At 38.0% G+C, this 27,810-nt stretch overlaps 1 protein-coding gene across 1 annotated transcript in view; it reads left to right on the plus strand.

The window, feature by feature from the left end:
* NRK (Nik related kinase) overlaps positions 1–27,810 on the plus strand; it is a 2,110,367-nt gene that overhangs the window by 999,954 nt on the left and 1,082,603 nt on the right. Inside the window, exon 11 of the mRNA XM_044057244.1 lies at positions 6,656–6,728. Coding sequence (XP_043913179.1) covers positions 6,656–6,728 — 73 coding nt within the window. The remainder of the gene's footprint in view (positions 1–6,655; positions 6,729–27,810) is intronic.

The following is a 27,810-nucleotide window of genomic DNA, read 5'->3' on the forward strand; positions in this document are numbered from 1 at the left end:
CAAGAACAAAGTGAAACTCTAACAGTAGGAATTTACTGGAAATATGTACACCAGGATGAAATCATAGTCCTTAAGAGAAAGATATATAACATCATGTAACTTACAACAATTTTATTTAGAACATGGGCACAAAAAGTTAGGTTTCTGCTCTTCCCTCATATTTGTCTTCCTATAGAGATGGCAGTCAGTAGGACTCACTGTCAGTGCTGCCCTGCAATAGGTACCGTATGCACAAACATTTGAATGTCTGCTCGTTATGTGTGACTTTTTATGCTTCTGCAGGTATTTTATGGCGCACTTAGCTCTCATTTACCTTCAGCTGTAAGACATGTTCAGCATTGCCAGCTTGAACTGTGATTTAATGCAGATGTCACGTTTCACTCTAGATGCTTTTTCAACCCAGTGCCTACTGACCATCAAATCACAGAAGTAGCTGCCTATTCCTTCTCCTCTAGATTGAGAGGTCCAGCGCTCATTTGTTTACTGGCTATGAAGGTGTTTTTGTTCCAAGTCCATAACCCTGCCCCTGGTGATGTAGACACCTACACCACCACAGGGGCAACCAATGCTCCCCAAACTGGAAAGTGTACAGTCCCACACATTACCCTGCAAGTGATATTGGGATTCAAGCATGAGCAGCTTTGGCCACTTCCATCCAGTATCTGAGGCTTAACTGTCTGGTTCTGCCTTCAATTACCCCTTAAAACTGCAGAGCCAACACTGCTGGGGAGCCACCAAATGTCTTCTCTTGGATGGGCATGCCGGGAAAATGCTGCATTTTCCCTTCCTCTAGCTGTTCCATCTGAGGTACTAATTGAACTTGGGTCAGCACAAGGCTTTTGTCTTCTACAATGCATAGTCAGGTTAATAAAGCTGTCAGATTTACGAAGGTGCTATGTTAAGGGTTACATCTATAAACTGACATTTTAGATAAATCCAGAGAATACCACTAGAGAGCTAATTATAATTTCAGGGCTCTGGTACTCAGAAGAAATTACATCAATGATGTCACTTTGAATGGACTGATTTATTTGTCACTTTTTCATAACATACAATGTTATGTGCAGATGAATGTGTTGTGTCAAAGCTGTAACTGACGTGTTCAAAAATCATACTAGAGGTTTCTGCTAGAAACCATGAAAGGAGAAGTAGAAATATTGAACATTTCCACATAATGTTAACTTTTTATTTTCTTAGCTATAGTGAGAACACCTTTGTTTTTGTAAAAAGCCAGAAAAACAGCAAGGTTTCTTTGCCTAGGAGGCTGAATATTCAGGGAGTGCATCAGCTGAACATAATAATTTCACCATCACAGCTTTTCTGTAACCTCAGGAAGATTATGTAGCTTTTTTTAATATAGGAAACCACTAGATTCATTTAGTAATATGTTATGAGATTCTTCTAGAAATGCATCATATTACATTTGTGATGCATCTGGATTGTATCAGTTCAAAAAACGTTCATGCTTTCAACAACTGTTAGGTTCCTTTTTCTTTCCCTTTGAAGTGAATGGGCAGGGTCTAGTCTGTTTAAAACATAAATACGACATTTTAGTAAGTGCTGTGCTAAGGCTGGATTTTGACTTTAAAACATATGACACATTTTTCCTTTCTTTTAACTCTGTTTCATTTATTAACCAAAACCATTTCTGATGTTGTACTTAGCAATAGGACACACATTAAGCAGCTGGTGAAACATTTCTGCTGGTGCCATTTACTAAAACAAACTCCCCCTTCTCCCCAGTGTTTAAGTGAGCCTTCTGGCACAAGGGCTTCCTGTCTAGCCAATGCACTCCCCTCACATTTAAACAAGATACCACTTTCTTCTGTAGTTTATGGCCCAGCAGAGTTGTTCCTCAATGAGATCTGTGTATGTCTGTGTTTAAATGGTAACCATTAGGACTTATTTTTTGCGATATGAATCTCCAAAGACAGGCTGCAGAAATATATGTTAGGTACTTACACATTTCTCCTTTTCATGAAGGCCTTTGGTGGTAAGTCAAGGGTGAATTTGCAGTTAAACGCCCATTTGTCCAAGTAACATTTGAATAAAATAAGAGAAATATTCTGTTTTATGTGGACAGGATGCTGGTTCCATAGGACTGGTATTCTCTGTGATACTTAGCTCCAGCATGTTCTTTTTGTCCTGCAAAAGAGATTGAAGTTCCTTGAGTGGTGTTTCTGAAATCATTGGAGTTCTGAATGTGTAACTGGTCCGACTTAGCAGGATCTGTTAAGATTTTATGTGCAAAGCAGAGGTCACCTCTCAGTAGTCTATATGATACCGAGTGCAAAGACCAGGCTTTCAGATTGTCTGTAAAGTTTTTGTGAATTTAAGCCCTTTTTTGTTAGCGAGAAAGCATTGTTCTGATTCCAGCTGTGATAAATGTATATACCAGAAAGGACATTATTCTCAATATATTCTCAGTACAGAGGAACAGTAATATCCTTAGACAGAGACAATATAAGTACCAGTCTGACACAGCTGCCGGTAAAGTCCATAAAACTTTAATAAAAATAAGAAATAAAAGAGTAAGTGTTTTCACAGTTTACTTCTACCGCTTCTTCAGACTGAATACTAAAGAACAACAGAGTCATTTAAATAGCACATCAGTAAAACAATCAGCACATCAGTTAAGCATACGATGGCTACAGTATGCTCAAATTGAGAAGGAACTTTTGGCAATTGTGTTCGCATGTTCGAAGTGCCGTGATTTTAACCATGACCGAGCTATTCAAATAGAAACTGACCATCACTCTCTAGTCACTATTTTAAAGAAGCCTATGCATACCGCTTTCAGCAAGACTATAAAGAATGATGCTCAGATTGCAAAAGTACAATTTCAAAGTGGTCTATACAAAAGGCAGACTTCTTTATCTGGCTGATACCTTATACAGATCACCCATAAATACTACAGAGCAAGTTGATGCAGAAAGTTTTGACTTTCATGTCATGGATATGCATACTTTTTCTACCACGAGACTTGATGAGCTAAGAGACCATACAAAGACTGATCCAATTTTGCAAAAGCTTACCCACTTCATTAATGTTGGATGGCCATCAAAGCAATCTTGTGTACTGCCTGAAGTGCAACCTTATATATGATATTGTTAATCCTTGTTCATTCCTTACGTGTGGGTATCTGTTCCAGCCTCGGAACTGAGCCGACCATCTTCCAAGCTCGCGTCAGCTACAAACTCTTGAGCTAAAACTCTTACCCAGAATTCCCCCTCTCCCTGTTACCTCAGATTTCGTTTGCCACATCGCCATTCAGTCGTGTCAAGCTACTTCTCTTGAGCTAAGTACAATATTTTTCTTCATACAAAATTCTAAAACAGCCTTTTCTCACAGAAAAGTTATTAGATAGTTTTCTCTTACCTTATCGCATTTAGCGACTATCCTTTTTTGAATCTTTTCAATTCCTTTTCTCCCCTTTACTGGAAGGTAATTTCTTTTTTACCATTGTTGGTAAACCCCCTTTCCTTTTTACCTTCGGGTAATTCTTGTACCATTGCTGGTATTTTTTCTGGGTTTCCTTCTTTCTTTCTAACATGGCAGATAAAAAAGGTAATCCAGGATTTAAAAGGTATTTAGAATGTGGCCATAAATTACCTACTTCAGATGCACATTCCCTGTGTGTCTGTTGCTTGGGTGTGCCTCATTTAACAGTTGACCCACCCTGTGGGATTTGTAAGAATTTCTCTAACAGGATGTTGATTGAGAGAAAAAATAAATTAATATTGAAGGGGCTACTTAAATCTCCTTTTTCAGAGGCTATTTCTGGGTCGGAGGCTTCAACCCCTCTAAGATCCCATAAGAAAAATAGTGATGAACATATAAAGGCCAAGTCTCTTCCTTCGTCCCCTGCTGGGGACCACCAGGAACCGAGACCCAAGAAAGCGAAGCTTTCCAGTTTGGATTTGACTTCTTTGGCTCCAGCACTTTCGGTACCTAGACCTTCGACACCGAGGCCATTGGCGCCATCTGTGACTTGGGCACCAACTAGCGTGCCCTTTACCGTATTGGTACCGAGGGGCTCCTCGGTTCAGACTTCTTTACCGGCACCGGCTGTCCAGTCAATGCAGACTTTTATGACGTCGATAGATTTTTCGATGCCCATTGCCTTTTTGGCTCCGACATCTTACCTGGCACCGACTACCCTCTCAGTACCAACCAATCAGTTATCGGCACAGATTTTTTCAGTTCCAGCCTTAGTGCCGACAACCACTTTGGTACCGACCTTATCATCTGTGCAGGCCATGACTTCGGCACCGATGATTTTCTCGGTGCAGACACCTGTAGTTCAGTCCTTTACAGCCCTGTTGTTTTCAGTGCAGGCCTCCGAGGTGGGCACCGAGTTTGCTCCGTCTTTGGATAGACCTAACTCCACCTCAGCCGTGTCCGTGAAATCCACTAGAAGCCTATCTGAACATGACATGTTGTGTCTTGTGGATCAAATCAAGTGCTTTTGGCCAGAGGTATCCCGCCCCCCAGGACCTATCCTTCCTCAGGAGGTGATCACCCTTTACCAAAGACCCCTACTTATTCTCCTCCTCCATTGCCTTTGAAGCCCCTTGATATAGCACAGTCTTCCTTCTCTTATTTTTGTCATTGTCTCAAGTTAATACTACTAATATTTTAAAAGTATCCCTGATTATCTCTGGATTTGTCCCTGATTCAGTTGAAATTTGTCCCTGATTGGTTGAAAGCTATGATCCCACCTGTCTCACTCTTACTTTTTATTCACTTTGCAGTGTTCAGTACTTCATTTACAGTGGCTTTAATCCTTTTTTTTCACTTTTTTGTTATTGCTATTTTGCATGCTAATAATATTAAATCTAATAAGGCCTTAACATGTCTTAAATTCATAACCAAGGCACCAACTTAATAGCATAGTTTTCCTGGTTAATCTAACATATCCCCCTAAGAGTATTATCAGGGTATTCTGTAGAGAGTCTTAAACCCAGTTAATGGCCACATTTCCAAAAGCCAATTCCAGATTGCATCTCTTATTCCCTTCTTATCACCAACATCTGCTCTCACTGCTTGAGGAAAAATGCTGAAGTTTACTTGGAGTGTATAACAATACCTGTGTAAGCATTTCCATACAAATCTTCTGGGCTTAGTAGCATACCCAAGGGCCTTACATATTTTCTTCACTTGTTCTTTTCTTTGCAGTTTGTCATTCTGATATTCCATCCCAGTCTTTTCTAATCTTCTTCAGTTGAATCTTATAGTGAATGTATAATATTTCATAAGCCTTGCTAACTGTCTTTTTATTAGCAGCATCTTCTGTTTTCACTTCCACTAAAAGTCCTGCTGGAGCGGATCTTAAATTCAGTTCTCCCTGTCTCTGTATCTTTATCTATATTCCACCAGCAGTCCCGGCTGTGTTGCATTCAAACAGCTACGCTTCTTCTCACGCTGTCATTTTTCCCTTCCAACTTGTGTACTCCCAGTAACATGGTTCCTTTGTTAGTTTCCTTAACTTACTTCCTGCCATCCTTGGATTGTTTTCTGTATTCCTGTTGACAAAAAACTGCTTTCTCCATGACCTCACTGGCTTAGTCTTTATAATATTATCTGTCAATTTAAATATAGTATTCTGCATAATTATTTCTGTCTCCTAAGGGGTTGCCTTCAAAATCCCAAACTTTTCTATTAGTTCATCTCACACAAAGTATAGTAAATCCAACTTGGAGCAGGAATTAATGCCCATAACACACAGTTGCTTCCAAGTAGTTCTGTTAGCCTGGCTTCTTGGCACAAAGAGACAGAGTCCTAACTCTAACCAAGAATAATGGGGATCGATTAGCATTTCAGCACAGGCAGAGCAAGATAAGGAAGTGAAATAGTAAAGGGTTAAGGCCTTTTTGACTCACTCGCACACTGTCTCTCAGGGGGATGGAGATGGATGCACTAGGGAACACATGGTGAATTGTAATATCCCTGATGGAAACCGCCACACATGCTTTGGGGGGGGGGGGTAGGTTTGCTTGGAGGAGTGCCTCTTGCAGAAGTGTCTGAATGGCCTCCATGGTGAACCCAGGGCATGCCCCCCCTCCACTTGCATATTGCTGTATACGTACATGGTGATTGGGGCATACATGAGGGAAAAAAGGATTTGAACCACCCCTTATAGTTGTCTAAATGATGGCCATCATGTTCAGCGTTCACCCTGAAGGGGGATGATAATTGACAAGAGAGTTGGGGTAAGTAAGTAGCTATGTTCTTTCTGAAATCCTATGTAGGACAATGCCCATGTTTCCTCCAGTATAACTCCACAGCAGTTTGTCTTACCTCAGCAAACTACCTATAACCAGTGCCCCAGAAACCTCATCTCCTCCATAAGATACCATCGATGACATGGACTGCCTTTTAGTACAACTGCTTTTTTTTCAGATACATTATGAATTTTGTGATTATTGTAATGTAAGATTTTAAATGACACTTAAAAATGTATAAAATTCATAGTGCATCTCAATATGAAAGTAAAAGCAATATCATTTAACGCTCTTTAGTACATTATTGTTTATTCAGTATATGGTAAGGTGTTAAAATAACTTGATTTATAAAAGTATGTGTGAACTGCAGATATGCTGTTTGTCATTAGTGTGCTTTATTTCATTTGTGTGCTTTAACTTTTCTTATTTAGATGAGACAGAATATGAATACAGTGGGAGTGAAGAAGAAGATGATGAAATGCATGAAGATGAAGGAGAACCAAGGTAATTCATCAGATTAATGGTGATTTCTTAGTGCACTTCTTGAAAGAAGTGTGCATATATTTCTCTGGTACATATTACGTTATCCAGCTTTTAAAAGTTTGAACGTCATGTGCTCGACACCATATCATCGAACTTTTAAAAGTTTGAACATTTCAATGGAGATCTCCATACAGTGCGGAATTGGAAGATTTCCCTTTCCTGCACTGTAGTGCGATCTCAGAGTTGGTATATTTAAAGAGCGGGGTGTGGGGGGGGGTCCAGGAGGGCTTGCCCCCCTGCTTAAAATGGTCAGGTAGGTTTTTTTTCTGTTTATTTTTTCACTTTTTGAACTTTTAAAAGTTCGATCGTATGACGTTCGAACTTTTAAAAATTCGATAAAGTAATATACACCCTATTTCTCAAACTCTCATCAAAGAATTCTGGACATAGCCAAAAAGTAATGGTTGCGACGTACAAAGGCCCAAAATCAAGGACAGATTTTAATATTGCTCTTATAACCTTATAAAGTTGCTAGAGTAATAGGTTTTGCATTAACAGTAGCTACTGACGTAGTTTATCACTCACATGATTATTGATTAGCTATTGACCTTGCCTAAATTTCATAGCTGACAATGCTTTAGTCTTACTTGTAGATTCCGGGCATACTAATCAGTAGTTGTAATTGTTACATACTAGCATTTTGCTTTCAGTTTGGTTTGTAGATTGTTGTGTAATTCATTATTGTGGGTTTGCTATTGCTTCTCTTTGGTTCAGTTTCTCATAGCTAACTTGAATGGTTTTTGAATGAAAATCCTTTCTCTATATCTACTGTTTATAGCCATCACTTTTTAAAATGCAATTATTATGAATGCGTTATTATTAGTATTATATATTGTAAACAGGTATGCCCAGGTTATCATAGAAAATGGTTATCACTCATTCAGCCAGGCAGTCATTTCATCATTCTAAGCAAATAGACATCCAATCTGTCCATCTGAAACTGATTTTAAAAATTCTTGATAGAATAATTTATTTCATCATGACAGACTGTGAAATAAATATTCATGTAAAGAAAGTTCACCCAAGGAGGTGTGATTCCCAGAAGGCAAACAGTAAGTTGGTTGGTATGCACCTGATCACTAGAGGTCTTATCAGCATTTTAGTGTTAGTGACTGACCAATCTTAAGATGAATCCATATTCCCAAATAGGAAGTGGGTTTGTTGTCTTGCAGGTGTGTGTGTGTGTGTGTGTGTGTGTGTGTGTGTGTGTGTGTGTGTGTGTGTGTGTGTGTGTGTGTGTGTGTGTGTGTGTGTGTGTGAGCAGTATTTTGGCAAGTAGGTACTTTTATTATTTGACAGTTGGTATGCAGTTCTGGACAAAGATTGAGTTAGTTAACCACATGTAGTTTGAGCTTGGCCTAATGTTTTATTGCTGTTAGTTTTCAGCTTTTCTGTGTGTTGCTCATTTTTGTTTTATTTCATTCAAAAATGTGGCTGAGATCGGCTTCTTGTTAAGGCTTGTGAGCATGTAAGACAAGTTTTATGATAGTTCCCTCTCTGAGTTTGATGAGCAAATTTGCTGGAAACATTCTGCTTTTGTGAACTGCTGCAGTCATCTGCAGTTTTGAGTTTGGATATGTGCTGAGTCTTAATACCTAAAATAAGAAAGAAATCTACTCATCTTGGTGAAACTGAGTTGTCACAAAGTCAGGCTTCCACTCCAGGCACAATGGACTTTTTATTGTGATTTGTTACACTCTAAGAAAGAAAGAAAAATCCGTACAAGCTATGGAGGCCTCTAGATTTCAACAAGTTATGATTCAGTTGTGCAAGATTAATTCCATTTTGAGTATATTGCATGTTCAGATGAAAGGTTGGAAGACATGGGAACAGCTTTGTCTACACATCCAGATCAGTTATTGTAGTTAAAATGAGGATTTAGGGATATTTTGCACAGAATGCCTTCCTCAAAAATGAAGACTGAACTTTTGGCTGAACTGGCACGGCTATCAGACAACATAGTTTACAAAACTACCATTCTAGGAGATGTTAATGGTCAAAACTTGCATCTCACTCACCCAGAATCAGCACAAACCTCATATCCTCCACCCTGGCAACCTCTCAACCCCTAATCCAATAAATTTCCACTAGAAACAGCTACCTTACTGAACAGCTACTTCATTAATACAATCCGCAAGCTTACAAACTTAGACCAACATTCCAACCTTCCAAACACCTCCCTGCCCCCTCTGAAACTGTAAACACACCTTTCTGTCTCAAACCTATTACCATCAAATCCCTTGTCCTAAAACTTAAACCTTGGTCACCCTCCATTGACAAACATACCCCTCCCCCCAGTTTCTTTAGATAAAATCCAAATATCTGGTGCAGTGTGAATAACAGAAGACCAGGAACTTAATGGAAAACGCACCAAACAAGCCTGTATATGAACACCATTTATTGCAGTAAAAACACACTAAGATTAAGCCCTTTCGTCTTTCACATAGAAGACTTCATCAGAATAAAGCACACTAATTCAAGAACCATTTTTATACCAGTACTTGTTACATAATAGATAAAATTGAGCTAATGGTATTGTCAAAAAAAAGTCATATGTAAAATGGTCACATGAGCAATATTAAATATACAGGATGTTAATATTCAAGCTAACTTAGCTTTTTACAAATAGAACACTGTTATATATTAAATACCTTCATCGTATGTTTAAAAATGCAGGCACAGTAATACATGTAAAAATGTTAAAATACTTAAAAGTTTCATAGATTTTTCTTTCATGGCTGGAAGTATTCTCAAGGAATCATTTACACCTGGTGGAAAATTAGCTGCTAGTCTGAGTTGCCAAACCAGCTCTTTTATACTTAATAAATTCTTCCAGTCACCCCCCCCCCCCCAATCTATGTCCACAGTATCCAAAATACCAAATTTAAAGCCGCTAAAGCAAGCATGAATACTTTTAAAATGTTAAAAGTATTCTCTAAAGGACCAGCCACAATGAAAGGCATTAAAATAATTAATGATAATAACCTTTTTCTTTCTCATACTACATCTCTCCTTCACTCTTCCTATTAGTATCTGTCTTATTTCTTCTCCTTTTACAGTACTAATCGACCTAGGTACATTCTATGTAAAATTGCTAATATGGTATTAACTGCTCATCGAAATGTGCTTCTCCTGAATCTATCTTGCATTCTGTGTGATGTTATGATTTTCTAATTTGTTACTTATAAACATTTGTAATATTTTGTAATGTACTTAGTATTTAGTGGAGCTTTTCTCCTCGGGCCTCTGCTGAAAAAGGACATGTATCCAGCCAGACTAGCCCGGTCAACAAATGTAAAATAAATAAATAAATAAATAAATGATAAACAATAAAACAGAAAACAGGAGAATACTGAATACAATAAACAGAGTTTCAACCACAGAGGTCTAAAAGATAATACCATTAGTTTCTCACAGATGTAGAAAACACTACTAAAGTATTCTCATTAAATATCCCTGACTGACTAAAGAATTACTGTTCCCTGAGTACTTTCTAATGCAAGGTAAGCTGACGTGTGCTGTGTGTCTTACTACAGCAAAAGCCAGATTATGTCTGCCTTTGTGTGGATGTGTGAGATACATATCCTGTCAAAAATCTTTCTGTCAGGTTCCAAAGTGCTGCTGCTAGAGTTCCAAAGAAACCAGATGTTGGTTAGAGGATGACATCACCTCTGGTCACCTGACTGTGGTACAACACACACACACACACACACACACACACACACACACACACACACACACACACAGCTTTTCTAAGATCTGTGGCTGCGTCTGAAAGCTGTAACACAATTTCAAATGTTCCACCCTCCCAGGGTACTCTGATAAACATACTTATTTTATCAATTACAATAATATAGCCTAATATACATGCGTACATTTTTTCTGTCCAGCAGGACCTGCTGTTGATGCAGTTGTAATGCAAGTAACTTTACAAATATATTTTTTAACACAAGCATCTGTACATATCAGTGTCATAGTCAAATGACATAAAATTCTTTACAAAACTCCAGCTAGCTATGCTGGCATATGTACACATACTGTCCTACTCTCCCTGGCACAGGTGACACATATGGCATTACCTCATAACATCACACGAGGCATTCTCTGACCCTACACTGGATTAACTGCACATCAACAAGTAAGATGGCATCAGAAATGCTTGTTGTAGGGATATAACCTGTTCTGCAACATCAGTACAACAGTTTGGAGGTACATAGTATATCTCCTGCTCTGGAACAGCATTCTCCTATGGCATGGACATTTAATAAACAAAGTTTAACATTTTATTGGTTGGTTTGGCATAATGGTTAAAGTCTTCACCTCATAAACACAAGGTGCAGGGTTTGATTCTAACCTGAGGTTATTGGCTAGGCTTAAATGTCCCTTCAGCACATTTAACCTATAGTCACATATGAACTTTTCATATTGATGCAAACCTTCCAATTGAGATTGATGCAGCTGCTAAACATGTCATCTCATGTGTGGGTCCCTTCAAATTATCTATGTTATGATCCCAGTTATTCTCACTATGGGTACAATTTACTGTCGGATGGGTGGTAGAGCCAGTCTAACACCAAATGGGATAGGTTAATTCAAGCATTAAAAAGGAGATTGGCTGGGCTGGGAAAAAGTGAATGCCCTCACACCATTGGTCTGCAGCACCAGCTGGGTCTATGTTTAACCGTCAAATGAAACTTTCATTGAATGGCTAAACATTGAACCCTATTCATCGAACGTTCGTTTTAGTGAATGTGTGAGACAGGGAAAGGAGCTACTTGGCCAACACTTCCCCGTCTCACATACCGCAGTATTTCAAACCCAACCAGGTGAGTGGCATCATCCCCCACACCTCCCTTAACTATATATACTAACTGAGATTGCACTAAAGTGGGAAAAGGTCTTTGAAATACTGCAGTGTGTGCGACAGGGAATAGTTAGCAGCTAGTTACTTTGCCTGTATCACACATTTGCTGAAATGAACGTTCAATGAATGAACAGTCAATAAACAGGGTTTGATGTTTAGCCATTCTATGAAAGTTACATTCGATGGTTAAACATAGACCCAGCACTAGTTACCTAATAAAGGTTAATTGGTTTATGAAGACAGAAAAGCTGTTTGTTTTTAGGAGTGAAGGTATGACAGATGCAAGCCCTCCTTGCCAAGTGAATTTACATCTGTATTATCCTTTAAAATGTGAAGTACCACAGGCAGACGACCAGAAGTAATCCAATAAACTCTTCCAAATATAACAGAACTTTCTTTATTACAAACACAGAAAAATGAAGACGTGATATCCACAAGCGCTTTCGCCTGAGACCATGTCAGGCTTTTTCAAGATAATCACAAACACAATCTGGAATGTTTATATAGTCAAGTCATCACGTAAATTAATTTCACTCAATTGTGTTAAATTCAACTGACTACTTGATTAATAAATTGATTAATTGTTCATATTACCCTTCCAACAACCTTTTACGTACATTCTAGTATAAAGCGTTAAACACATTATGTTGTTTACTCATTTGTCAGTGTTCTTTATACAAAATATATATAAAATCCTTTGTAAATAATAAAAACTTTTTTGCTTAGATAGAAACCCATCATTTGATTCCATTACAAATCATACTGTATTAAAAACATATATAAATGTTATAAATATGTAATTATATAGTTGTGAGTATGATTAAAAATGTTAATTTCATTGAGAAGCAACTTGTTCAGTTAAAAAACTATGCATCTAAGCGTTGGTGTTACTACACGAAAGTGCATCAACAAGGCAATTACTTTTTATTTGTTTTATTAGTGTCGCTATATTTTAAATGCTTTAAAATATAAACCTAATAATATTTTAATGTACATACTTCATGTTTTACCTTGCAAAATAGTAACTGTGTAAAAAAATATACTTTTTATATATGTATTATTTGTGAGTATGTTAAAAACCTGTAATTTTTACTGGCTCTTAAAAATGCACAGTTTTAAACATGGAGATATGATAAGCATATTTAAATGCTTATATTAAAATAAAATAAAACACCACTTGTTCATTAATTCAAAATAATTTATGTTCTTATTATCTAATTCAATATTTCTTGACACATAAAGACATCTACATTTTATTGTCAAGTAGTCTCTATGTTGACTACTTCAAAATCACACAATGTGTGTAAAAAAATGTTTATAGAGCCATGCACCTCGTGGTAAATTCCATATGGCTTTGGGCCATCGTAAAATATTAAATATGCATTAAATAACCTATTTAAGAATCATTGTGTGTCAAAACTAAAAATAATAATATTAATAAAAATTGTTTAAATACCCAAATGGAGTATTTATATTGTTAAGTTAGTATAGGTAAATGTAAGTATGTCTACCAATTTTGAGTGTACTCAGTAACATGGTCTATACGTGCATTACAAAATAATCTTCTATTTATATTTACAATCTAGCTCTTCTTAGTTTTAGAATACTGTTAATACTGATGGCTTCATTCAGACTGGGTGGTCTAGAGGCATCTAGCCTCAATTGCCACATTAATTCTTTGTATTCTAATGTGGACTCCCAATCCCCACCTCTTGGGTTAAAAGGTACTTGTTCCAGCACTATAAACTTTAAAGACATCCTGGTACATGTTACCGAATGTTTACAAAAAGCATTAGTTTCTTTTCCTTTTTGTATGTCGTATAAGTGCTCATAAATTCTTCTTCGTAGTGTCCTTTCTGTTTTACCCACATAGAAACCCCCACACGCTTAACTTACCCCCAAATATATAACCCCCTTTGATGCACAATTAAAGTATGCTTCAGGTTTAACCTTAAAGTTTCTATTTTTGATGTAGTGACTGTTAGCATTTGTTATGTAAGGACATTGCTTACAGCTGTTACATTTGTATGTACCAATTCTTAAATCATTTGTTCTTCTTGAATGTTGTTGTTGTTTCTCAAACATATTTTTGAGGTTGGTATTTCTAGCATTTATAAATGTTGGTCTTGTGGGTAAGCTTTTACTAGTTTCCTCACTAGACCTTAAAATTGGCCAATATTTCAAGATGGAATTTTTCACCTTTAGTGAATCATTGTTGTAAGTATGTATAAATGCTTTATTGTGCTCCATATGGGATATGCTGTTTCTATTAGGGGTGTCCTCTGTGAGATATCCTAGAAGTGGGTGGTAAATGTCTGCTCTTTTACTTTTAACCTCCAACAACATTTTTTCAATCAAGTGTTTAGGATAACCTCTTTCAAAAAATAGGTTGGATAATAACATACTTTCTTTTTTAAATAATGCTTCTGTGCTGCACATTTGAGATGCCCTAATAAATTGTCCCTTCACAATTCCTTTCTTTTGTGAGAAGGGATGTCCACTACTGAAATGCAAATATGTGTTGGAAAATGTACTTTTCCTAAACACTGGTGATTGGAACTTACATAAATCCATGTTTTTAGTAAGCAACACATCTAAATAACTTAAGCTGCTCTCACTTATATTAAATGTAAATTTAAAAAAAATGTGTGGTATTGTTAATAAATGTTAAAAATTTGTGGAGATCCTCATTACTGCCCTTCCAGAGAATGCAAATATTGTCTAAATATCTCTGATAATGTATAATATTGTTTTTCCAAGCTGTGGTAAAAATATATGTGTTTTCCCAAAAAAACAGGACAATATTCGCGTATGCTGAGGCACAAGGTGTGCCCATAGCCACACCTTTTCTTTGTTTAAAAATTTCCCCATTAATATAGATAAAATTGTTATGTAGTATAATCTCCATAAACTCTACCAGTAAGTGATTGATATTTGTGCCTAATCCTGAATATTTAGTCAAAATTTGGCTAAACCAGTCCAGACCAATGTCGTGCGGGATGCTGGGAAATAATTCAACCACATCGATGGTAACCATGTAGTCAGTCTCCAAAAAGAATTCATTTTTAATGTTCTTAAGAAACTCCCATGAGTCTTTACAAATATGATTAATTGATGCTATTGTTTTCTTCTAAGGTTAAATCAACAAATTTCCCTAGGGGTTCCGTGGTACTCCCAGCACCCGCTACTATTGGTCTGAATTTTAGGGGGTGAAGAGCCTTATGAACTTTTGGAATCCCAAAAATGACTGGTGTGAGAGGCTTATTTGCAAACAAATAATTAAACAGTTTTTCATTAATGGCACCTTGAAGCAAATAGTCTTGTAAAATATATTTTATCTTTGCATACGCTATGTTGATTTCATTTAGCGAAATAGTACTATATTGTTCAGTGTCATGCAACATGTTGTATATTTTCTCCTCATAGTCATTTTTGTACATGAGTACTACCCCCCCCCCCCCGGTCAGGTTTCATCACCCTGACTTCGTCCTTTTTTAACTGCTCTATTAACGAAAAACATTCTGAGGTCAAGTTATTCGATTTGTTGTTGGTTTTGTAATAAATATTTCTTATATCTGATTCTACCAGTTCTTCAAATATCTTCACTACTGGGTGCATCGGTGGATTAAATACACTTGCTCTGGTAAACAATTCTTCTGGTAACGCTTGACCTTTGAAGAATATGCTCAAATTTAACTGTCTAGTAAAGAGCTTGAGTTCCAGTATACTCTTTGTAACATCCATAGATCTAGCTGGGACAAACTGAAACCCCTTAGTAAACAGTTCAAAGTGTGTGTCCTGAATACAAATCTCTGTGTAATTAAATATTGAAAAATTAGATTTCTTTATGATGTTGTAGGGCTTCTTAAAATGTTCACTTGTTGCATCTGACAACAGTATTTCTATAACATCTTTGGCTAAGGTTATCTCCTTGGTCTCCCTCATCCTTGTTGTTGTTGGTACGGGATCCTGTTCCCTTGCCTGTTTTGGGGAAACTGAAAAACCTGGTTGGAATTATTGTGGGGAGTATTAGAATTACTGTTATTATTATTATTGTGTTTCTGTGCCAAACGCTCACTTCTTCGTGGCACTTCGTTAAATAAAGTAGTGTGAGTACCATCACTAGCACTGTTAGATACCGTTTTTTTATTATTTGTTTGTTTGTTAAACATCCTTTGCCTCAGACAGCATACCATTTACAAGAATGTGCTTCTGCCAGAGGACACTCCACTAAAGCTGTGACTGTTTTCAAAAGATGTCATTGCTTCAGATATTTATGCAGTAACCACTGGGTCTCCAGTTTGCACTTTAACCAAGTATTATTCCTAAGATAGTGGTTTGAGGACTTGGCCTTCCTTTGGTACTGTGATACTTCCTGAAATAGCCTTCTAAATTCTTCCTTTTGCCTTTCAGCTACTTGCTTTTATTCTGTTTTGTAATTACGTACTGGGGATCTGTTTATTCCTATGCAGGTCCCTTTTATGAAATATAGTGGTTGTTATTACCACTGTAGTTGATCAGTGAGGGGGGGGGGGCTTTTGGCTAGTTGTAAGTACTGTTGATCCATCCCATGCAACTGTCTGGCCCTCCATCCAATGGTTGTTGGGAGTTCCCTGTAATTTAGCTTAGTTTATATTTACATATTCGTATTATAAAAAGCATTTGTAGATATTCATTGCTTCTTCTTGAATTACATCAAGTATGCTTGCTCAGTGGTTGGGTGTACTCCTCCAGTGTATAGCTTGACATTCATCACAGCATGCATAGGCATAGGGGGAAAAACTCGCCTAAGAGCAGGAGATTTTTGAGTAAAAAATCCAGAGTAGACTGGAAGAGAAGATAAAATTGTTTGTAGACCCTCAAGTGTTCCCTGATTTGACCCAAACTTTGAGACCAGTATTTTTTAGGGATGTTAAGGACCACTACTAGCTTTATATGATAATTTTGCCTTATTAAAATGAATAAATGGAACCTCACGGCGCACAATTACCTTTTGGATCATTTTGCCTTATTTATTTAAGGAGCCAGCCTATGTGATGACCGTTATGGCACAGACTGACATGATTAGGCTTGTTTTGAATGTGTTATTTAATGAGAATATGTACACATCAATACACTGGTTGTGTTGAAGTATCATTTTTTTTTCAAGTAAGGCTGTTTCTTTGGATGTATTTCCTATGTTTAACTGAGTTATTTTCAGCCCTTTTGCGTTTTGCAAATTTGTAATGGAATATTTGCGTTACTGCTACTGTTCTGCAGAGATAGAATAGGGCTGTTTTTAATTTTTTTTCTTATCCTTATAACTTTTTTGGTTAGGCATCCTTCAGTGCTTCTATTATATTTTTTTTTCTTTTGATGTAACGGTTTTAAAAGTAACTACCAACTCAACAAACAAAAGAAAAAACTACAAATCTTCACCAACAAAACGTTTATTCTCCATTACTTTTCCAGGTCTAAATATACCTCATTTTGTTCCAATGACAATTGTGGATCACATGCTGGTATAACTTAAGCAAAAAGGTCTCCATATTGTGCTTTTTTTGATTCCATAAAGTCCAAAAGGAAATCTGTTTAACTCTGCAAATTAGTAACAGACGCAGAAAATTGTCCATAGTACTTGTGTACTGTTGCTAGAATTTTGAGGGAAGGCAATAGTACACAGTGCATTATGGATGTTTTTGAGGAGAATGTGTTTGTCTTGCATTTACTTCTTATCCTGAAAGCCAATTATGTGGGTAAATCTTTTGCAGAATATTAGTTCAGTGAAAACAAATGCTCAAATAAAAGGATATTTTAAGTCTGTACCAAGTATCAAGCTTACTTCTTTCACCTGGTTCCATAATGCAAAGCAGTTGTGTTTCTTCTGTATCATACCTGTCAACCTCTAAACACAAGAAATCTGAATAAAGCCACAAATAATGGGGGTAGGTGGAGCAAAGGCCAACAATAAGGGACAGACTTCAAATATTGTTTTTGTAAACTTAGAATATTGTTAGAATAAAAAGTGTTGCATTAACATGCATTTTTTTAAGGATATGAAGCCTGAAACCAAACACATGTCCTTTTCTAACACAGTGAACCACTATAAAAATAATGGACAATTTGTACCTGCCATATTTTTGGACTTGTCCAAAGCCTTTGATGTTGTAAATCCAGTAAGCCAATCAGTGTGCTCTCCACCCTAAACCTTAGTAGCTCCTCTATCACCTGGTTCCAAAGCTACCTATCAGAATGACAGCAGGCTGTCCAATGGCAACACCACCTTTCCCCTTTTCTCCAAGTTGCCTTAAGGGTTCCACAAGGCAACATCCTTGGGCCTCTACTATTCTCGCTCTCTTCACCAACCAGCTCCACTTCTCCACACTTCACGCCTCAGTGGTACAATGTGCAGACGGCTCTACTGTAATATGCACAGCCTCCTCCCTAAAAGACCTCCATACCATAACCCAAGATTCCTTTCTATCTTTGGAAACATGACTCACTAACTCACAACTCATTCTGAATAGCAATAAAACAAAACTCCTTCTCTTCTGTCCAACAAGATCCCCCCTTGTCTTCCCTGTCTTTCAATATCTTATCCAAAAATAAAACTATGACCCCAATAACTCGCACTAAACTGCTATGCATAAAAATTGACAGTAACTTGAAATTCAATATTCACATAGCTCAAACCATTAAGAAGGTCCACAAGAAAGTAGGTCTTCTATACAGAAACCAACCATTTCTAACAAGAAACATAAAAGCTTCTATCATTTACACACACCTCCTGTCAACTGCCCTATGAGCCTCCCCAATTTTAACCAACCTCCACAAAACTCATGTAACTAAACTGGAATCTTGTTGCAATAAAATTGCCAAGTTTGCCACTGATAACACATACAGGACACATTCAGCTGCTACACTTTAAGCAATTAACCTTTGCCCACAAAATACTGCATCAACCAGATAAAAGCCCTGCTGTCCAAAATCTTATACAATCATACACCACATTTAGATTACTCCAGTAACAAATTCCCTCTAGATCTCACCAAACCTAACAACTCTCCTGGGGAATCTCTCTTCTCAAACTTCATTCCTAAAATATGGAATAAGCTCCCAACCCCAACAACGTCTAACTGCTCTGTACTAAAGTTTACCAAGCTCCTAAAATCACACTTAGTAGACACTTGGGTCTGTTCTTGCAGCTGTCCTGGATAGGCCTTACCTCAGTCTCATATTGCTCATTGAATGTTATCTTACACCGATATTTGACTAGTTATCTTTATCATTTAAATTGTATATATTCACATATGAAGTGTTATGTAAATGTTTTCCTCTAAAGAATTATATTGTCCATCATTATGTAACTGTTTGTGAATATCTTTCTAATTACTTGCATGCTTGTCAGCTTCTACAATGTTTGTATTTTTTATATCTGGAGCTTTTCTCCTCAGGCTGAAAAAGGACCACTGTCCAGATCAACACATGTAAAATAAATAAAAATTACAAAAAAATGTCGTTATTTAGTGACTTCAATGATTTTCCAAAAAAAACACACAATTTAAGAGTATCAGACAGAAAATATGCGCTTAAAAAGTCTGGACATCCTGTGAAAAAGTGGACCATTGAGAGAGATGTTTTGTATTTTAATAGCTTTTGAGAAAAAGAAGTACAAGATAAGTGCTTCAGATTACTGAATATAATTTTCTTACCCACTGAACAGCCAAGAGTGTTGGAGGCTAAAAAATCTTTAGCTCTTTTTTCCTTCCAAAGTAAAGATATGCTCCCAACAATCCTTGCTGAAATTCTTTCCCAGTGTTTTAAGCTTTACTGTTGTGGAGTACCTGTCAGATTCTGAATGCAAAAAGAAGAGATGAAATACCAAATATGTTAATGGTGTCAACTTGTCCTAACAATGAAGTTACAATTTTTTTTTTTTTAGAACTTAGCAGTTTTGAGTCTCTTGCAAGGAAAAATTACATTAATTGTAATGTGTACCTAACACACTTTGCACAAATAAGGTACGAGTCCTTTTGCAAGAATGTTACTTGGAAAGAAATTTATTACACAGTAAGCATATTCTGCATCTCACACACACACACACACACACACACACACACACACACACACACACACTTTTTAAACTGCAGTGCAGGTTTATAACAAATAAAATGCATAGTATGACAAAGACTTCTAGCCACAATACTATTTAATATTATCTTTGTAAAGTTACCCTTTTAATAAGGAATTATTGTAGTCACTGTATGGGGTGATAGCTACTTCACTACTACACTCTTTGCTTAATGCTTTGGTGCTAAAGTTTTGGTGTGTCCATGGTTCCTTAAAATGCAGTTTTATAGCTGCTGTGCTAAGGAAAATCAGCAAGAGCTATTTCTTTGCCTCTCCTGATAGTTATATATTTTGTTGTGTAACTGCACATCTGCATGTGGGATGCCATTACCTACTGAGAATGACTGCAGCACCATGGAATCAGAAATGTGAGGCAGCTCCACAGCCACTTGTATTTGTCTAAACTGTAGTATAGCACAGACAAATATAAGGCTCGGAGAGTAAGCAGAGGCCTCTTGTTGTAGGGAATCCCATTGGTATGCATGAAGACAGTCTGAGACGGTTTTTCAATGAATTGCCCAACCTGACCCCTCCTTCTATGTACCACCACCTTACAGTCACCCTCACCTATATAGTTACAGCAGCTGACATTATTTCCCCAAAAAAACATGTTTCTCAGGGATACATTGTCATTCCCCTGCTACCCATTCATTAAAAAAAAAAAACTTTTTTAAAACAAAACTAGATAACCATACACTTTCCAAATCAACTCTGCAAATAATTCACACATGGATCTCTCTTTATAGCTAGCATTTTTCTCTTAGCAACAATGATGACACTGAAAAAAATACTTACTACTACTTATTGAAAATTATCAGTACAAATGCAAAGGCATTAAAACATTCAGCCATAGAATCTTGCACCATATACCACAAGAATATAAAATAACGTAATGGTGGAATATTTTACCAATTTATCTCCAACTTGATAAGAAAACAAACATCGTCAAAACAAAAGAAAAAAAATACAAATATACACCAACTATACATTTATACACCATTGTTTTTTCCAAGTTTAAATGTGCATCATTTGCTGGTATAACTGAAGCAAAAATGTCTTCATATTGTGCTTCTCTCGATTCTATGATATCCAAAAGTAAATTTGTTTAACTCTGCGAATTAGTAACAGCAACAGTGAATGTAATTTACCCTTATGTAAGGGGACCTTAGAATTTATGAATAATGTGGGGTGTGGCATACAAAGGCTCAAAAATTGGGGGCAATTTTTAAATATTACTCTTAATTCTCCTAAAATTTTAATAGAAGAAGAAATTTGTATCAACATGCATTTTGTGATTACTAAGAACATTTTGTGATTACTAAGAAGTATGAAACTCTGTCTGTTATTATTGAGTGACTGTAATCCCTAGTGATTTACCAGAAAATTAAAAAAATTATGAAGGGTAGGTTAAAAATCCAAGACAAAATTAGAAACTGTTGAGAGGTATGTTAGTAAAAGGTTGCAATTTTGTTTTTGAAAACAGAAATTCTTTAGGAAAGCTTTTCAGCAAAGTGAAATTTTTGATAACTGAAGTCAATTAAGTAGCTTGTAGTGCTTTTAAAGCCATGAATCTGCTTTTAATAAAGGAGTGATTTAAGTGTATTAGGAAAATATTAAGTATCACAAACACTTTTAAGCAAATCTGGATGCAAGGAACTTGCACCACAACATGTAAGATTTGTTTAAAAAGGAATGAATGTTAAAGAAATGCTGTAAAATCATTAATGTTTCCACATACATTTGCTTTAGAGAGACGTTTATTTGTACAGATTAAGCATTTTCTGTATTGAATACAGCAGGGTTATTAAATCCAAAAAATGAGAGCACCTTAAACTTGTATATTTTTCCCTCATGCCAGTAAAAGTTTTAAATCCCTGGGAGAAAAGACTATTGTAAAGAAATGGGGAGAATCAGAATGAATCTGACTCCATGGTTAAACGCACATACACAGCACACGCGAAATAAACAGGAAAGATGCTATGACTGAGGTAGTAGTATTTTTATCCAGTCCTGTAGAAAACATTAGTAAACAAGTTAACAGACTATTGGACATAAGCCCATGATGGTAGTAATCTTACTAAAACTGATGAATTAACAGGACAGAAATGGTAACACTGAATGAAACAACCCTTGATGTACCTTCCTGGACTTTATGCTGAGAGACAAAATAAAGCTTGTCTAACTGTGTGTCATAGGCCAGTATGAGCCTAGCATTGAGCAGAATTCTACCTTCTCCAAGGATGATGCCACAGTATGAGCAGAAGATAACAGACTTTAAAAGTTTTCTTAATTTTTTGGTGTCATTCGAAGTAGGGAATACCTTGTTGCTTTGCCAAAGATGTTGTGCACCTGTCCCCTGTAGGCTTTCCAGTACTGGCTAAAATCTTGCCCTCCCCCACAGTACCTTTTTTAGGTACTGTCAACCCGAATTAGCAAAACCAGCCAAAGAAGAGCTAAAGATGTTAGTATTTAGGCCAGGAGTCTTAACAAGAGACTCCACTCTACTCCCTGTATGCTGTTTTGCCCTGAAGAATGTAGACATCTGCATAGTTACTGAGACATGGTTTAAAGCCATGGAGAGCACCCCAGCAGTGCATAGCTATAATACAGTCCACACATTCCTTGACCTGGTCCTCAAATACATGGAGGAATGGTGCACTGGTAAGGTCAGATCATAAGCTGTCTCCTTTGAAATAAAAAATAAACCTGAGAACCCAGCTAACCCTGGACATTTTAGGAATTATTCTAAGACAAACTTCTTACTATCAAGTGAAATACTACAAAATTTCAAGCTGTCCCAAATCCTGAAAACATTGCTGACCAAGTAGAATTGTTCACAAAAAGTGTGTAGTCATGTTAATGGCTGCATAGAGACAACTGTACCTGTAGAGAAAAAACACAGGACAAACTTAAAAAACAAGTCATCACAATGGAATCACATTCGTTGGTTATACAACAAAAGGAAAAATAAGGAAGTGCAGTCAGTGTCCAACAAGATAAAAACTCCATCGATCTAAACAAGCGTCTCAGTGGGCTGATCAAATCTACCAAAGCCAAATTTGAGATAAAAGTAGCTTCCCATGCGAAGGAGAATCACAAGGCATTCTTCAGCTATGTCTGCAACCTCAAAGGCAATACAGCCACCTGCAATGAGCCGGAAGATAAAGCAAATTAACTGGCCAACAAATTTATCTTCAATTTTACCTCCCCCCAACACTCCTTAGAAAATACCCTTAACTGCAAACCCCCTAAACTATCACTAGGGAACAGGTCCTCAGTTGACTCTCTAAGACCAGTAATACTGCATTGATGGGCTCCACTAATATTCATGGATGCCACTTTAATAGCATAAAGCATTACCAATTAGGGCCACTGGAATCATTATTTAACTGAAACCTCCAGACAGGCTTTGCAGCAAGCAAATGGAGGCTGCAACTGTCATCCCTTTGCACAAATTGGACCATCTGTGGACCAAGTAATCTACAGACCCATAAGTCTGGGTAGTCTCCCATGCAAAGCCACAGAACAAATTATCATGGAAATGATAAACAATGACATAGAAGCTTTCAGACTCTGGATCCAACCTAGATGATTTTGTCAAGTGTGGGTCATGCCCACTCAACCTATTGGATGTCTTTGAAAAGCTCACCAAAGCAATGTATGAGAGCGAAACAGTTCATACTGCCTGGCCTGACCTGGCTAAAGCATTTGACACTATACACACACAGATATTATAGATAAACTCACAGAATTAGATATAAACCCAACTGTCACCCACTGGCTAGCCAGGTGACTGAAAGATAGGACCCAGTAAGTTAGGTTAGGGAAGTCTACCTCCACAAAAGGGCCAATCACTAGTTGAGTCCCCCAGGGCCCAGAGCTAGGGCTTCTCCATTTTGACATCTTCTTCTCTGAAAAAAAGACCAACATCAAGGACCACTGGCTGACCGAGTTTGCAGATGATTGCAAACTAGATGAAGTCATAGAATCCCCCATGTATACAAATACCCACCAAGAAGGCCTGACACAAGGCAGTAGCTGGTACCAGAGGCAGTGTATAATACTTGATGCCAAGAAATGCATAACAGTATTCTTTGGGAAAATGTCTCCTCTGGAAACTGCCATATTGCTAATAGACTCCTTAGAGGTCCCAGTGGTCAATGATTTGTTAACATATATAGGGAGTAACCTGGCCTTTGATCATCATGTGCTTCAGTGGTAAGGAAATTTATAAGAAAGTTTATGGCATTTTGATCCAGGGATGTTAATATAGCACTTAACTCAGCCCTTATCAGACTAGTCATTGAATGCAGGGTTTCATTTGGTATGTACCTGGCCAGGCATATGCAACAACTGGAGCAGCCACAGATGTTCCTCACAAAAAGAATACAGGGCATAAACAACATAAATAAATACAAATATTTCTCTCTTTCCAGAGGGAATTGTCAGTGAACAGAAATGGCCTTATGAGTATGTTATGAACTAACAAACAAAAACAGAATGTAGATGTGTGTGGGTTAAAATGAATGTATTTCTAGTATGGTGTAGGAAGTAGTATTATGTAGGGTAATGAGGAATGTAATTTATTTGCTGTGCCTGATGATGAACAGGATGTGTATAAATAAATAACTAAATAGATAAATAAATGCAGTCTTTATCAGCAGATATAGTCCTCTAAAAGATTATTGGCTTTTAGTAAAAAGTTAACCAAATTTTGGTATGATTACAAGAAGGAAAGGCCATTACACTGTTTGTCCTACCAGCATTTTATTTTACGATATAAAAAATTTAAAGTATTTAAGCTCATGAGATTTTGCTCTCAAATTTTTACTCCGTTGTGATGAAGGAAACCCTCTTAGTCCTGAAGAAAAAACAAAAACAGCTGCTGTGTTGACAGTACTTTTATTTATTTTCTAATATCTACCTTCTTATTCACTGTTATGGGGAGCTGAAGAATATTTGAAGAAGCAGTGATCGAAAGGCAGACAACTCATTCTGGACCAGACAGTAGTCCCATCTCTTGAGACCAACATACCTCCACCACACAGTCTTATAAGTATTTTGAGGACCTCCACTTAACCTGCCAGTATGATGTTCTTCATCTCACATTGCTGCAGTCCTTACACTTGGGTAGTCCGCTGTCCTCGGTCGGCCCGAATATCAAAGTATAAGGCTGACGTCGGTCAAGGCGCATTTGTCTGACATCAGGACGTCAGGGTACAAATGCGCATGACCGACGTCATATCCTTAGTCTTTTTTGCCGCATGGTCCGATGCAGAAGCAGCATTGCAAGTGCCGGTTGGCGTTCTGAGATTTTTCGATTTCGAAGTTTCAGACCGAGTCAAAGTTGGCTAAGTACCCGTTGGGGAATATTTTAGTTTTTCTTGCCTCAGTGGTTTACCGGATGTCAGAAAAAGTGAATAATTGCATTTCTTGTGGGAAACAGATACCGCATAGAGATTATCATACTTTGTGTATTCCTTGTTTAGGGCCTGAGCACGACGTTGTTGGGTGTCGCTCTTGTGCTAGATTCAATAAACGCACTATAAAGAGAAGGTTGGATTGTGCCAGGTTAGTCTTTGGGAAGCGGTGCAATTATAAAATGCCGTCGGATGCTCCGACGCCCGCTTCTTCGAAGAAGCGCAAGGACAAAGCAGTTAAGCCTAGGCTGGAAGAACCGTCTGTACCGGACGCCAGTTCTTTAGAGGTGTCGGTGGAGCCGGTGGTTCCACCGGAGATTTCTTTGGGTTCCCAGGGAGAGACTTTGTTATTGCAGGATGTGGCCTCTCAGGAGGCAGGTCAGGCTGAAGGGGCTTCTCAGGTTACTTTACTCCCTTCCCTTCCTAGGGTGGTTAGGCCCTCTCCTTCTGTTGCCAAGGCTTCTCCCAGAGGCAGGCCAGGTTTAGCTTCAGTTGGTGTCACCCCTAGTTCTTCAGGAACTGTGCCCAAGAAGCATATGCTTAAAATGGCAGAAGATTTGATTACTTTGATTAGGGGTTCTTTGCCCCCTCCTGATAAGAGACCTAGGGTGGAGCCTGAGCCAGGGAGTTTTGAGCAGGCTTCGGATGTTTCAGAGTCTTCGGCTGAAGACTTGCAGGAGTATTCTCCTTATTTGGACTCTGATGTGGATGATTCTACTCCTTCTGCTTCTCCTCCTGAGGATTTTTCTTTTTCAGAAACTCTTCATTCTATGAGGGAGCATTTTAAGTGGGAAGGTCAGGACTTCTCTGATTCCAGGAAAAGGCTTAGGGAATTTTTGTTTTTACCCCAGCATAGGCCTTTGGCTATACCTCCTGTTTTGGATGTGGTGGAAGATGTTTTGCAGAGGCTTCTCTTAATCCTGATTCTTTGCCTCCTGCTCCTGTTAAACCGGATAGATATTACAGGGTGCCTGAAGCTCATAAGTATCTTTTAAGAGTCCTAGGGCAGACCCAGAAACTGTTAGTCAGGGGCCTAAAGGTGTTAAGGCTTCTGTTGTCAAGAATCCGGTTCCTTCAGACAAAGAGGCCAAGGCTTTGGATAGATGGGGAAAGAAAGTTTATACTTCTTCCACTCTAGCTATGAGGGCTTTGAATTGCCAGTTTCACATGTTAAAATACCAAAACTATCTCCTTTCACAATTGAAGTCTAAGGTTGATGCTCTGGCGGAAGGTATTGATTGTAAAGAGTTGCAAGATTTAGTACATGTTTCTGAACAGGTGGGTAAGCATTCTTTGCAATGTGGTTTTGATGCTGTACAGGCCTCGTCTAGGGTGGCTGCCACTGGGTCAGTTCTTCGCAGGCACGCCTGGCTGAGGGATCAGAATTTATCTGACCATGTTAAAACAAGGATTTTAGATGCTCCTTTACAATCTGATGTGTTGTTTGGTTCTCCTGTTGAGACAGTTTTAAAGAAAATGGAAGACAAGGCTAAGTCTATGCAGACTGTCAAAGATTTTTTGCAGGTTCAGCCTCCAAAGTTTAGTAGAAATTGGCCTACTAAGGGGTGGATGTATCCTTCTTATGATTCCCAGTCTAGGGTAGATCTAGACGTGGTAGGGGCAGAGCTCAGGGCTCTTTCAGGCCTAGAACAGGGAGTTCTCCTGCACAGTCTTCAGGTGAGGGCAGGGGTCAGTCCTTTCGTAAGCAGACCCAATGACCTACCTTTTCAGCTGCCAGAGCCTTCTCGTCTGGCGGCACCTTTGGGAGGAAGGTTGGCACTTTTCAAAGAAAATTGGAGTTTAATTACCCAAGACAGATGGGTATTGGATATCATACACCACGGTTACAGGTTTTATTTCCATACCTTGCCTCCTTTCAAAGGCATGCCAGACGTTCCTCCTCCACAAAGAATAGAGGCTCACAAGCAAATTTCTCTGTTACTCCAAATAGGGGCCATTCAGCCGGTCCCTATGCCAGAAGTGGGCCTAGGATTTTATTCTCGCCTGTTCCTAGTACCAAAGAAAGGGAACATGTGGAGACCAATTTTGGACTTATCTATCCTCAACACTTATCTGGACATTCCCAAGTTCAAAATGTTGACGTTACAGCAGCTTTTACCTCTGCTGGGCAAAGATCATTGGATGGTAACTTTAGATCTCAAGGAGGCTTATCTTCATGTTCCTATCAGACTGAGTTGCAGGAAGTATCTGCGTTTTCGAGCTGGGACTTCTCATTATCAGTTCTCTGCATTGCCCTTTGGCTTATCTACTGCCCAGAGTGTTCACGAAAGTTCTGGCTCCAGTGATAGCTTTCCTCAGGTTAAAAGGAATACAGATTTATCCCTATTTGGACGATTGCCTGATTCTGGCTCAAGGAAGGGACGAGCTTCTTCATCATTTGGATTATGTCATAGCAGTGCTAAGATGCCTGGGGTATTCTGTGAACGAAATAAAGTCCAGTCTAGTACCCTCTCAGGACATGTGCTTTCTGGGTGTGAGACTGAATACAGCATCCCAGATGGCCATTTTGACCCCGGACAAACAAAAGAATCTTTCCCTTTACTTTCATCAGTTGTCTCATCAGTCCGGGCTGACTGCAAGGACAGTCCTTCAAGCCTTAGGGTTCATGGCATCTTGTATTCTGGTGCTT

The sequence above is a fragment of the Protopterus annectens genome, chromosome 15.part0 (assembly GCF_019279795.1).
Source record: "Protopterus annectens isolate FY-2018-M chromosome 15.part0, PAN1.0, whole genome shotgun sequence".
Taxonomy (NCBI): domain Eukaryota; kingdom Metazoa; phylum Chordata; order Ceratodontiformes; family Protopteridae; genus Protopterus; species Protopterus annectens.